At 34.2% G+C, this 14,263-nt stretch overlaps 1 protein-coding gene across 1 annotated transcript; it reads left to right on the top strand.

Moving 5' to 3' along the window:
* The first annotated feature begins 704 nt into the window (after nt 1-704).
* On the top strand, nt 705-1,568 carry LOC116205966 (cold and drought-regulated protein CORA-like). Its single transcript, XM_031538680.1, has 2 exons — nt 705-894; nt 1,094-1,568. The coding sequence occupies exons 1-2, from the start codon at nt 783-785 to the stop codon at nt 1,345-1,347; spliced, it is 366 nt and encodes a 121-aa protein (XP_031394540.1). The 5' UTR covers nt 705-782; the 3' UTR covers nt 1,348-1,568.
* The last annotated feature ends 12,695 nt before the right edge of the window (nt 1,569-14,263 follow it).

The raw sequence follows: 14,263 nt of genomic DNA on the forward strand, positions 1-14,263 counted from the left end.
CCAACCTGATACATTATTAAAACTTTTTGGACCACCAGTGTAATTTACCCGACTAACCTATGTATGCCGTGGGTCTGTCTCTCTTTTCAGTTAAAAGGTAAATAAATAAGTTATTACAAGTTGTGGGTTATAAGATACAAAGTACGTTTCATGTGGATAAAGATGAGCGGAATAATAAAATATTAAATGAGTAATACACAGTTAAGTAATTGTGTAAAATTTTACATCCGAATGACAAGTATTTTACTGGATAATTCTCTCTCTCTTTATTACTTTACATGTGTTATTTGAGGATAAAATTTTATACAACTACTTGAATGTGTATTACTCATCCAATATTTACTTTATCGGAACAACTTGGTAAAGGTCAGTGGGAGATTGAACAAGAATTAGACTCAACTAGCTTGTGATTCAATGACCGAGAAATGTATAAATATAATTTTTTTTCAATTACAAAATAGATCCATGAATATAGTATAATAAAATAAAAATCTTACTATTTAATAAAAGATTTCTGTTAATCCCATATCAAGTATCGAATTTACAATCTTTTGATTGACAGATAAAAAACATGTGCCGCTACATTATATCCTCTTTTGATATATATAATTATATTTTGGTGCATGCATGGCCAATTCTAGACGTTCAGGACTATTGTCAATCATCTCAGCCTCAAGTCTATAAATAAGGTCTAGAAGATGGCACGGTCTTCTCATCACTACTTCTCTCTAATTTGCACAGAGAAAATATCACTGAGAGTAAGAAGAAGAGCAACGGGAAAGATGAGTTCCAGAGTTTTCCTTCTTCTCGGCCTTCTGGCAGCCATTGTTTTCTTCGTGTCGGAGGCAGCAGCTCGGGATTTGGCGGAGACAACCTCCACCGATAAGAACGATGGTCAGCTCCCATCTTAGGTTTTAACAGCGCGTCCAGTAATAATCATAACATTTACCTGAACCATTTGACGAACTAATATATATACGTGCGTACATAGATAACGATATTTGTAGAGTTTGTCTTCTCCTCATTCTAAGAATCTCTCTTACGTGCCTGCTGATTTTATCAACATATGTACTCATATGCGATGGATATACAGCTAATGGAGTAAACGACGCAAAGTACCCGGGAGGCGGATATGGTGGGTACCCGGGAGGTGGATATCCCGGAGGTGGACATGGGGGAGGATACCCTGGACATGGTGGTGGGGGACGTGGACATGGTGGTGGAGGACGCGGAAGGGGGCGGTGCTACTATGGCTGCTGTGGCGGTGGCTACCACGGGGGGTGCAGGTGCTGTGCTTCCGCTGCCGAGGCTGCTCAAATGGCGACAGAGGTCAAGCCCCAGAACTAAGGAAAACCGAAGTCCTCGATCTAAAGATAATTAGTCCGTATACGGAACTTGTTATGTGCTCATCGGGATAAATAAGTGCAAGAAGTATCACAGCACGGTACGTGAGTTTGCCATGTACACCAGGCTGGCTATTATATCGATAACTAGCATGGGTTAATGTGTGTGTTGTAAGGTTTGATGATCAAGTTACTTCTCAATAAAATCGTGAAGTTCTAGCTAAATCTTCTTGCTTTTTCCGATATCTGCTTCCAACTTCAGCGGGTGCTACTTCCTCTTCAACCGGATCGTTTGATATTTTTATTTTTTTTTCTTGATTACTCGAAAATATATGGGTTCAACGAGAGACCCGCAAATACAAGGATTGGACATCAAAGATCACCCAAATAACAACAGAACATCAATAAATATAGGGTATAACGCAGTGGTGCATCTTTCACCTTGTAATCAAGAGATTTTAGAGTCCAATATTAGTGTGACTATTTGTTTTTTTTATTATATATTTAAAATTTTTATTTTAATGTACTAGATTTATTGTCATATTTATAATCGAAAAAAAGAAAAATAGAACATCAACACGGGCATAAAAGTAGAAATTACAACCAAGCAACGAAATCGACTTGTCTAGTAGTCCCCGACTTCGACAAATGATCAGCTAGACTGAAATGAAAACTAAAAAGTTCAATATCATTGGATCGATTGATACATCCATCACATATACATAACTCCACATGAAGAATTACAATCGTAAAACAATCTGTTGTCTTAGCTTCTTGTGTGTCGCATCTATCCGTCCAAGCGACTAGTTGCCCATGAGATCCAATATGAAGCTTCCCCCTAACATATATGCCATTGACTAGTTCCCTAAATATTGGTTGTCGGGTGCCAAGGCTTAGCTATAAATTTCACTTACTTTATCACCCGAATATTTTTTTCGCTTATGAGGAATGATATATTTGAAATAGAATATCGCTCGAATTGTTGTCCATACCGATATTGCACATGCCGCGTAGTGATTATAAGGGGCATGGTACGTACTGTAAGCACAAAATTATCACATGCGACCGGACGAAAACCGAGGGGAGTCTCAACGTACATAACCCATGAATATTCAATCAAATGATAAGAAATGGCCATGGATCATAATTTCACGTCTGACATAAGTCCATTGATGGTGAGTTAATGACCTAAATGGACCTCTTCCCAAGACTGTTACCATTCTGTACCTCTTAAACTATTTCCCATTTTGGACCTTAAATCCATTTTAGTATTAGTTTAATAGAAAAAGTGGGAATAAAAATTATTTAAAAAAAGAAGACAAGAATTGAACATATTTTCTTTTGAGAATTGATTGAAAATAAAATAAAATGACAACATCCTGATACTCGCTGCTTCTCCATTAATGGGTAATTGAGCTTGATTTGTACCGATTTCAATTTAATTATTGTAATTTAAAATTTATTAAACTTCCTGCAAAAGTTATACTATGGCATAATCCACAAGAGTATCTGGGGACAAAGTAGATTATCAAGTACATTATGAATAAAGAGTTCCACGAAACCATTCGAGTCATGTAATTTTGCTTACAGTGAAATTTGATTTCGCATATTCTTGTCTTCTGAACTTTTCTTATAATTTTTAATTTTTCACAATTTCTTGCTAAAAATATCTAAATAAGATATATTTATTCACAATAGATATTAATCTCTTGAATTACTATTTTTTGTCAAAAGTTCATAATTTTTCAGATATTAAAATAAATAGAGTAAAAAAATTATATGTGATATACTTTATACATAGTCCATATTAACATTATTATTAAATTTAATTTATTATTTTTATTTTTATTTATTTATTTATTTATAAAATTCATACAACGCATGGGTCTAAAAAGTAAAAACTCAGTGAAATGTATTGATAATTACATTCCAATTATGTTTATTACCCTATGAAGATGAGAAAAAATAGAGAAAGCTTTACCTTGTTTGATTTTAGAGTGTATTTTTAACTCTACTTCACTTAATTTCATTTATCTTCAATTCAATAACATAAATATTACTTTTTTTCCTTCAATTTTTTTAACTATTCAATTTAATTTTTAATAGTAAATTTCCTCAACTATTCATTATTTTTTACATAATTCAACAACACAAATTATTATTTTCTCTCAACTATTTTTTTTTATATTTTTTCTCATAATTCAACAACACAATCATTACAACCCAATTAAATAATATATATATATATATACATATAAAGTTAGAATATATTTGAATTAAACTCAACTCTTATCCCAAACAAGCCTAATTTGCATGAAATAAAATCCAAAAGTTGGAATTCTTTGTTTTTTTTATGAGAAAGAGGGAACTCTATTTAAATGATGACATGCTTCATCATTTATATAGACAAACAATGTCCATGTCTTTCAATATTAGAAAATGATTACATATCAAACATGGTTTTTAAGGAATGTACAATCCCATTTTTCAATAAGTTAATCAAAATTGGTATTCCAAATTAAATCAAAATAAATACCATCTTAGTTTGTTATCAATTCCTTGAGTGACGAAATTGTGATCTTTTCTAAAGGAATTCATTGTATCATGTTCCCTAGTGATGATCAGCCTTTTTACATCTTTTCTTGTCTAACTGTGGATTTTCCTTTGGGAAGAGAGAGAAGGAACTACCGAAGAAGATGGCATAAATATTGATAGTTGGATTGAAATATGATGAAGAAAAGTAAGATTATGAAGAATATGAGATAGATATCAAGTCAACACCATGAGACTGGAGGTCATCTATCGCCCCAACGGTCGATCGAGGGGAGTTATGGGGTTGCAGATTATTTTCAGGGTTAAAATCACAAAAAATTTAACTTTAATTTTAACTCAATTCACTACACAATAAAAATACATATTTTCTAAATAAAAAATTTTAACTTTAACTTAATACGCTACACAACATTTTATTTTTTTATAATTAAAATTAAAATTATTTTAACTCTGAAATCAAAGGGCGTCTTTATATTTCATCTTTTGTCTTTTTATTTTTTGTTTTGTTTTATTCATGAAAGTAATAGAATAAGAGAATAGAGGTCCAAAACGGTAAATAGCTTGGGGGATCTAAATTGGGAAGTAGTTTTGGAAAGAGGTCTATATTTTTAGGTAGATGGAAAGAGGTCTATTTTGGTCATTAACTCTTGGATGGTCGGAGTTAATTTTGTCAGATGCAAATATCTACCTTTCCCTTCACCCAAGAGGTGATCTTCAACAGTAGAGCTGTGATTTGCCAATCACTGTCATGTCGATCGGTCGTGGAAGCCTTGTCTTTTACCAATTTTAATGTGTGCCTTTTTCTTTCTGAAAATTTGGTTGACTAAATTGGGAATATATATATATATATATTATAGTGTATATATGGGATTCATGGTGCTGTAATTAAGGGTGTTAATCCATTCAGTCAGTTGTCCCAACTTAATAGACACATTTGGCCAATTTGCCATTTAGGGCAAAATACGATTTAGGATCATCCATCACCATTATTTACTCAATGAATAAAATCAGGAAATATCTCTTATAATCGATAAAAGGAATTCAGAAAATACCTTGCAGGTGGATATATTATATATTTAATATACCTAACATGTAAGCTTCTCCACACATTCTCATTGTAATTTTCAGAATTTTTTTTCTCTCTCTTTTTTTCAATTTTTAGTTATTCTTTCCCCTTGCTTTCATGCACTTTCATTCTAATTTTGCTAGTCCCAGCTAAAATTACATGCCGCATTTCGAAATAGTTGTAATAGGGACTGGACTTTTGGGTATGTTCACTCCTAAGTCCTAACCAATTAAAGCTTAATTTTCTTTTTCTTTTTCTTTTTTTAACCATCATTGAAGCTTAATTTTTTTTTTCATATTTTGAGCAAACTAAAAGTACATTATTAAGCAGCTTGGAAAGGACTAAGAAAGAGGAAAACGAGAGACCATTCAACAAAGAATTCATGATTCTGACATGAGGAAGGGGTAGTAAATAAGTATGACCCATCAATGCCCTCACATGCAAGTTATGCTACAGTACACGATTCTCTTGCATACAAATTTAAAATATTCGTATGTATGGAGGAAGATTATTTTTATTGTAAGTGAAATTCATGGATCTAGCAAAGAATTAGAAGATGAAAGGGAAATAACACGGTCAGAAAGTGCGACTTGCGAGAATCAATTGATTGCTAGATCTTTTGGTGAGCACCGACATATGATACAACAGTACATTCTTTTCAAACAGAGACATTTTTCCAGCAAAAGAATTATTTAGAGACGTTTTGCTCTTGTAATTCTAATTAGGGATAAAATTATTTTTTTCTTACAACATGTGCGCTTTTTCGAAATCTGACTTTATATATATTTTCTTTACATTAAATGGTATTGATACTGCTTATCATTCAATGAATAGCTTTTGGTACGACAGAGGAAGGTTAAGGGCCCGTTTGATTTGATAGTTTAATTTTAGAATCATGATTTTGATTTTAACTCTATCCACTACATAACAAAAATACACATTTCCCAAGTCAAATTTATAATACCATCTCATTTGTCATTTTTCACAATCAAAATCAAAATTAAAATCAAAGTTACTTCAACTCTGAAACCAAACTTACTCCTAACAATTTGGGGAGGTGGTGGTGATCAATTTGCAGAATGGAAGAAAGGCTGGAAGAGATAAAATTTATCATTGATGACAACATCTGTTTGCTCCTTTTGTTTTTCTTAATAATAGATAGTGGTGATGGTAATATTATCACTTCTGTTATACGTTGAGCTTACCCTAGCATATGTCCTCGGAAGGATTCGAATTCGAAATCTAAAAGTCTTCAAATCACATGAAAGTAAACTTGAAATCACTACGCCATTTCTATAATGATATCATCCTTGACTACATACAATATATAATTCATAGAGACAACTCTCACGCCCCCAACGGCCAAAATGAATTAATAAGTTTTGGGTCTCTCTTTCCCAAATACATACAAGATCATTATATATATGTATATATATGTATATGTATAAATAAAATTTATGGTTCATTCATGCATGCATAAACTTAGTAATCTCTGAAGCCTACAAATAAGGACACAAGATGGGACAATCTTCTCGTCGGTCACGACAATCTTCTCGTCAGTCACTGCTTGTCTCTTTATTGCCCGAGCGCCTCTTTTTTTCCCCTATCTTTTACGATATATTTTATTTTCAGTGTACGCAATCTTTATCGAGAAATCCAATAAACCTTATCAATTCAAGACCATACCGGCCATTAAAAGGAAATTTTTCCAAATCATGAGTTCTCTCCATTAATACGAGACTCAAATTTAAAATTTTATTTAAAAAAAGTATCAAACTACTTAAATCATCTCATATTATTTTCTTTCTACTTTTTTTTGTTTATACCTTTTGCTATCTCTTTTGTGATATTTTCGGTGTATGCTATTTATTACCTGGAAGTCCAATTGGATCTAACCGATCTAGATTCAGGTTTGGTTGGCCACTAAGAGGCAAATCTCTCCGAATCGTAAGTTCTTTTTAATTACAAAAGACTTGAATTCAAAACCTTATATAAATAGAACAAGCCCCAAATCTCAATCACCGGTACAAAAACAGCCGAAGTAGTACCAATTAGGAGCACTTCTTCATATGATACTCAGATACCTCCCTCTGTTCTTCATCTTATTCATGTTCGTTGCTCACCTAGCTCTATTTGAGGGAAAAAAAACAAAAGAAAAATGAATTATGAATTTGATGTTCTTTTATACTTTTTAATGTCTTTTCAAATTCCAATCGAACATAACTGACCGATGATCATTTAAGTAGTGAATTTTTGGAATTCCGAATCAAATATGGTACCAATAGTATTACGCCAAATGATTACTGTTAATAATGACTCGAAAAGTCTCTCAATTGGAGAGCATGCTCGTCCTACGTGACACTTTCAATAGCATTGCCTCTCCTTTTAATATTATGTAGAGATATAGATATATAGATAAGTGGACATGAAAATTATTATTGACTATAATTTTTATCTAATAATATCATGTAACGTAATTCTTTTTTTGGTTGAACAATGTAATGTATTTATTCTTACCTGGGGCATCGGGCAGGTCATAAATTGTCTAGTATCACTGAAAGAAAGATACGGGTTCCAGATTTATGCTTCTCCTAGGTCTTCTTGCAGCCATTGCACTTCTCGTAATGTCGAAAGTGGCAGCTCGGGACTTGGCCGAGGCGACCTCCATCGATAGCAAGAATGGTTAGCTGCCCTTTCTACACTTTCATAGCGCCTAGCAATAAACAATAACATTTAAAGTTGTTGGTCAGTGATGGTACCAGTTGAACTAGCTAGTTTATTTACGTGATCCATTTCACTGAAAAATATATACGGAAAACGATATATACCGAGCTTATATTCTCTCTCTCTCTCTCTGTGAGAATCTCGTCCATGCCTGATTATATTGTTCATGGGGATATGCGAATTTACACATGCGGCTAATGGAGTAAATGATGCCGTACGGGGATACCCTGGACGTGGATATGGGGGATATCCTGGATGTGGTTACGGGGGGCGGTGCTACTATGGCTGCTGTGGCGGTGGCTACTACGGCCGGTGTAGGTGCTGCGCTTCCGCTGCCGAGGCTGCTCAGAAGGCGGCAAAAGTCAAGCCCCAGAACCGAGGCGATCTGAACTTCCACTTCCCAGCTAGAGTTAATTAGTTCCACATAGTATATATGTCTCGATAAACAAGTTATTATGTGCTGATCGGGATAAATAAGTGCAAGGATCGTACCCTGACGTGGGACATGAGTTTGCCATGTATAACATGTTATTATTTGCCGATAGCAAGCTTTAAGGTCACATATATGTTTTTGTTTTGCGATGTTTTGATCTCAATAAAATCGTGAAATTCGATTCAACCGCGTGGTTAAATCACATACAACTTGATACAAAGAAATCGATCGGACGGTACATCCATCAATTCAGCACTCGGACCTAAGAGTCACTTGTTGCCCAAACCCAACTATATATGTAGTAGTGTAATTAGTGAATGGTGTAGTTTCCAAACTTATTGGATGACCACTTTTTTTTCTAATCACTGGAAAAAATCCGATATCCTAAAAAAATAATTTCACCATATTAGTTGCAGTATATGTAAAGCAGGTCCCGAGTTATTATTTTTCTTAGTTGATCTCCTAATTTCTCGTACATTTGCTTCTAACATGCCAACTCTAGCAAGAAACAACCTACCCCGTTACTTCGACATTCCTGCTTCGTTCATCGGTCTTTGCCTATATCCATAAGCTGTTACAGGACTTGAAATTTATATCAAGTAACAAGTAATATTCAATTCTCTGAACATTATATTAATTTATTTTGAAAGTTATTTTCTGTAAGGAAGCATTTGGAGAAAGTCCTCTGTGAACAATATGACTTTCTCGAGTTAGATGGCACAGAAGACGATAGATCGATAGGAAGGAGAATGAGCGGCATAAAATATTTGAGAAGTGATAATCGAACTCTAGAATCTCATTACATATTCTGATGAGTCGAGCAATTAAGTTACGGAAATTAACTACTTACAAATCTCTTTTATGAATTAACAAACTATTGAGAAAGGGACTGGAAAATTTTCATTGAACCTTTAAGCGAGTTTATCAATTTTTAATCCAAAAATTCGAAGTGATAGGTTTTAATATTTAATCTCTTACAAACTTGTGATTTATTCTTAATTTTTTCCGTATGGAATATCTCTCAACATGAATATGTACAAATTGGAGATTTATTTTAAAGCAGGGGATTGAGCAATTTGCAGAATAAACAAAATGGGGAAAAGAGACAAGATCGATCATTAATAATGACTTATGCAAAGAAGGATCGATCCTTTCACGAGATTGATCCAACAACACAAGGACGTGGCCCGGTGGGCTGGCTTTGACTTATCAAAAGATGGATTGATCAAATTACGTGTGTGGTTTACTGGACGGGTTTTATCTAAAGTGTAAGGATTTGAAATTTACTAAAGTATCTTATTGTCACGGCTATGTTGGTCTCGAATGGAATCAGTTTCATTCAATATAAATAGAGGATATAATAGACAAATAATTAATTATGAATGAGTAATAATTCCTGACTCAACTCTCTCTGTCCCAAACTGTCGAAATGCATTAACGCATTCTCACTTACAAATAAACAAATATACGTGTAGTTTTGGTCAATGCGTGGATATATTGCACTTTGATATCTCTATTTCAAGTCTATAAATAAGCCGGAAAGATGCTATGATTTCCTCATGAATTAATTCCGATCTTACTTGCATTTGACAAGATTTGAGAGAAATTAGGAGAGAAAAGAAAGATGAGTTCCAAAGTTTTCCTTCTGCTAGGTCTTCTTGCAGCCATTCTTCTTTTCTTCACATCGGAAGTGGCAGCTCGGGACTTGGCCGAGACGATCCCCACCGACAAGAAAGACAGTGAGCTCCCTTATACATTCCGACGGGATCCATCCAGTTAACCAAAAAATTGGTTAAGTTGATGAACTTGTAATATGTCTCGAGATCATCTAACATGTAGACTTCTATATCGACTTATACATGAATTCAGATGATCGTTCATCGAAAACTAATTAAGATCCTCAAAACATTTAAGCAAAACACTTGACGAATATAAATATAATAAGTTCACATGCATTTGTGTAGATCAATATGCAAAGGTTCTTTCCTTTTCCTCACTTTTATTTATTTAATTTTTGAATCAATCTGTTGAGAATCTCGTACCCAATTTTGCTCTTCATATTGACAAATATGCAGATGATGGAATGAATGATGCCAAGGACCCGGTAGGCAGATATGGCAGGTACCCGGGAGGTGGACGTGGTGGCTGCTATCTGGGAGGTGGATACGGGGGTTACCCTGGACGTGGTCATGGTGGCTATCCAGGCAGTGGCTATGGTTGGGGCCGCTGCTACTAATGGTTGCTGCGGCCATGGGCTTTGCAGGTGTTGTGCTTCCACCGCCGAGGCAGCTAAGACGTTCGCAGAAGTCCTACCCCAAAACTGAGGAGATCGACCTCCCAAGGGCATAATCCATAGTGCATGTCCTGATAAAAGAAAGCTATCCATTACATGTGGAAACAGGAACTTACACATTAATCACATTACAAAGGGGCATAAATAAGTATGAGGAGCACGATGATGCAAGTGTGACTCATGGATGTCGTGCAATATTCATCATTGGCATGGTTAAAGTGTATGTACTGTGCTTCGTCCTGGCCTCGTTTCTTTGCATATGTGAAAAAATATCATATGTGTGTGTTGGTAAGGACTAAATGGTGAAATTTGATTCCAGCAAAAACAAAAACAAAAAAAAGGTTAAATTTAAACTTCTTGCATGCTTTTTTCAGTATCTACTTTTACTTTGGGCAGGGGCCACCTCTCCTGAATGGGCCAATTAGAGAATGTTGCTCAGTGGACCCTTAATGGGCCTACAACTCGTACGACCATTTTGTTATAATTCTACGGGTTAATAGAATGTTATGAGAATGATCAGTAAGCTTGGTTCAATTGCAATTCTGTGCCTCTTTTTTTTTAACAAGATCTCGAATTGGATATTTTGTGAGTGGAAAAAAATTTATGATTAGAACAGATTTTACTTCTTATTGAATCAATCTACTCAAATCGAATAGAATCCATTCAACTTTCGGATATCATAGTGCACTTAAAATCATATAAACATGACAACAACATACAACCTAGCTAATACAAAAAATTTGCTATCTATTCACCCAAAAAAAAATTTGCTCTCTTTTCTATACATCTATCTACTTCTACTCCCTACTACTATACATGGATAATTATATCACATTGGGTTTCGAATGTCACTGGAAAACGCGGTTCCAGCACAAATTCACCGAACATCAGACCTCGTCAGGTCACCTATATATGTATATATATATATATATACACATCTCCCAAGCCCCAGTTCCATGCATGCATGCACATGTCTTCATTTCGGGTCCAATGTTAATGCAAATTCCCAACACCACCTTTACTATTTTTAGCACTTGTCCCGCCTTCTGCTCTATTTTGTCCTTCACCGCCTCGTTTACTTCTATATAATGGACCGATCGCGTTCATCCACTGTACGTCGAGTCATCAGGGCTAGCTGGTTTCTCTTTATTGTTGTTGAGCGTGTCGCATTTTCAATATTTTGCAGACACTCGAGGCCGTGAAGATTAATGAGAAATTGACCAACGATCGAGATGATGAATTGAAGAATTCGACAAATAAATTATGAAGTCAGCGCAAGCTTTGGGCATATGCATTTGGAAAGCATTTGGACAAGTGGCAGCCCTTGTGTTTCTTCTCTTTTGGAGTGCGTTGATGTGGCAGCAATTAGCTTGGTTTCACAGAGTGTAATGTAAAGGCCGCAACTGGGTGTTTTGAGGGCTGCAGCCGTCCGACTTTTTTCCAGTCCATGCTCTGTTTTCAGGTCCGGTTTATTGCACCGGATTAGGCCACTAAAAGTCGACTTTCGGTTACTCTTGACATTATTTATAACCTTAAATCACTTATAACACATCTAAGACCTTTTGGGGAGAGTGTGTGAGGTTGAGAACTCTTGTACTCGGGATTATGATTTTATCATCTCGTTTGATTTCTCCACCTTTTGTACTTCTTGCTCGTTTACTTATAATGAAAGCCCAAACCTCCTATGCCCATAGATGTTTCCCTTTTAATCACATTGATTGAGAGAGTTTTACCGCGTATATTTCTGTGTCTGATATTCTCTTTTCCTTGCTCTATTTTGTTGTTTATTTGAGTTGATTCCCAACAAATTGGTATATGATAAAAATTAATGTCGAGGTTAAGATAGATGATGAGGATTAGGCTGGAACAACCTTGCATTCAACTGAAAAAAGAATTAAGATATTTTCAGCATCACAATAAAAATTATTTAAATTGCGATGGTTATCTGAAATAAAATTTTTATATTTTGGTAAAAGAATTATATATATATATATATATATAAAAGTCTTTCATGACATTATAAATAAACTAATATCAAAAAATAAAAATAAGAAAAGCCAAAATTTTGATAGTTTGACGCATGGCCATTATAAAGAAGAGATATTTAGTATATTAAAAGATGATGATTTGAACTTTGCTTGTTTTAATTTCCACTCTAATGGCAGAAACCACCTCGTCTAATGGGCCGATGGGAGAATGTTGCCCAAGGGACCCTTATTGGCTTTAGTTTCACGTTCTTATCCCACGTGGTATTTCAACAAAATCTCAGCCTACCATACTCTCATTGCTAGAACAGAATTATTATTGTTGCATCGGTTGCTACTTAATTTATCCTCCTTTCATTTATTAAAAGATAACAGGTCGAAAAAGAGATCCAATGCAATATTAGAAATCTCTTTTTTTTTATTATAAAGCATACCGATCGATTTAAAAAATTGAAATAAAAATCAATACTATATTATAACTAACAAAAGGATATGAATAGTCCCAATACGGAATTCGAATTTACAACATCTTCCTTGACATCTAAGAGCATGTACAATTGCGTACCATCCTCTTTCACTCATGCCTTTAGTTCTTTAATTCGCCGTTAATTCCCTAATCTTGGTATGTGAAAAAATCGACAAAATGAAAATGAATGAGCGTCACGTGTTTCACGTGAAAAGAGACGAACGCTAAGAAAGGTAGGATTCTGACTACTCCAGGAAAACTAGCTAAAATGGAAATAAATGTACTAAAGTCAATATTTTATTAGATTATTTAAGCGACTTTGTCCGTCCGAAAACTAGCTAGAGCATTTCTTTTTCTTTTTTTCTCCTATCCCGCAAACACCTACAATGCTGCATGTGTGGGTGTAAATGGGTGAGTAGGTGGGTTTTTTTATTTAAAAAAAAAACACGGGTCTCGACTTGTTCCGGTGATTTTTTAACCTAAATAACCACTTAAAAACTATTTGGGGTGTGGAAAGATCGGTCACTATTTTTATTTTATTTTTGTGGTGGTTCTTCCGTTCCTTGAGTTTGAAATGACAAATTTTCAAATATAAAAATTAAAGGTTGCATTATAAATACTCAGCGAAACAAGTCCATCTACATAAATTAAATGACTTTTTAAGTCCAAAAATTAACGATATTCCAGCCCCAAAAATATTAAAAATAGCAAAATAAATTTAAAATCAAAATGAGCACGACTCGTGAAAGAAATACTGAAACTTGAAGGCAATGATGGCTTGAGATGAGCTCGAGTCATGAGGTGCAAATGAAGCTATTTGGAGACGAAACTTTAACAACACCGAACACTATACAGGTGGAGTTTAGTTTTCAAATGTTATAAAATAACTAATATTAATAAAAATAAGATATATGAAATAAATTATTCAAGTTGATTGGGCCCTATTGAGCTTTCCAGTTGGGGACCCCATCGAGTTGTAACGGGTGATTTTTATTCTTGAAGTTTTCATAATATTTTATTTAGGTCCCAAAAAATTGGATTTTTTTCTTTTTCTTTTACGATGTGTATTATAATATCTAAAAATCTAACAAATCATAACTAATTCAATTAAAACAAAGTTGATCCTAAAATATAATATTTCGTTTGGTCTCTTAGTATGATTTTAAAATAACATTTTAACTTAATTCTACCTACAATAAAACAAATAACTCATACAAAGTCAAAAAGTGGATCCCATTTATATCACTTTTTTTTTCATAACAAAACAAAATAAGTTGTACAAAGTGTAAGGTGGATCTCATACATAATTATATAATTTTTTTTCAAAATCAAAATCTGATTTTAAAATATTACTTACAAATTAAATGCAACATAAAACTCTCATTGTATGAATTTTCATC

The sequence above is a fragment of the Punica granatum genome, chromosome 4, assembly GCF_007655135.1.
Source record: "Punica granatum isolate Tunisia-2019 chromosome 4, ASM765513v2, whole genome shotgun sequence".
In the NCBI taxonomy this organism is placed as follows: domain Eukaryota; kingdom Viridiplantae; phylum Streptophyta; class Magnoliopsida; order Myrtales; family Lythraceae; genus Punica; species Punica granatum.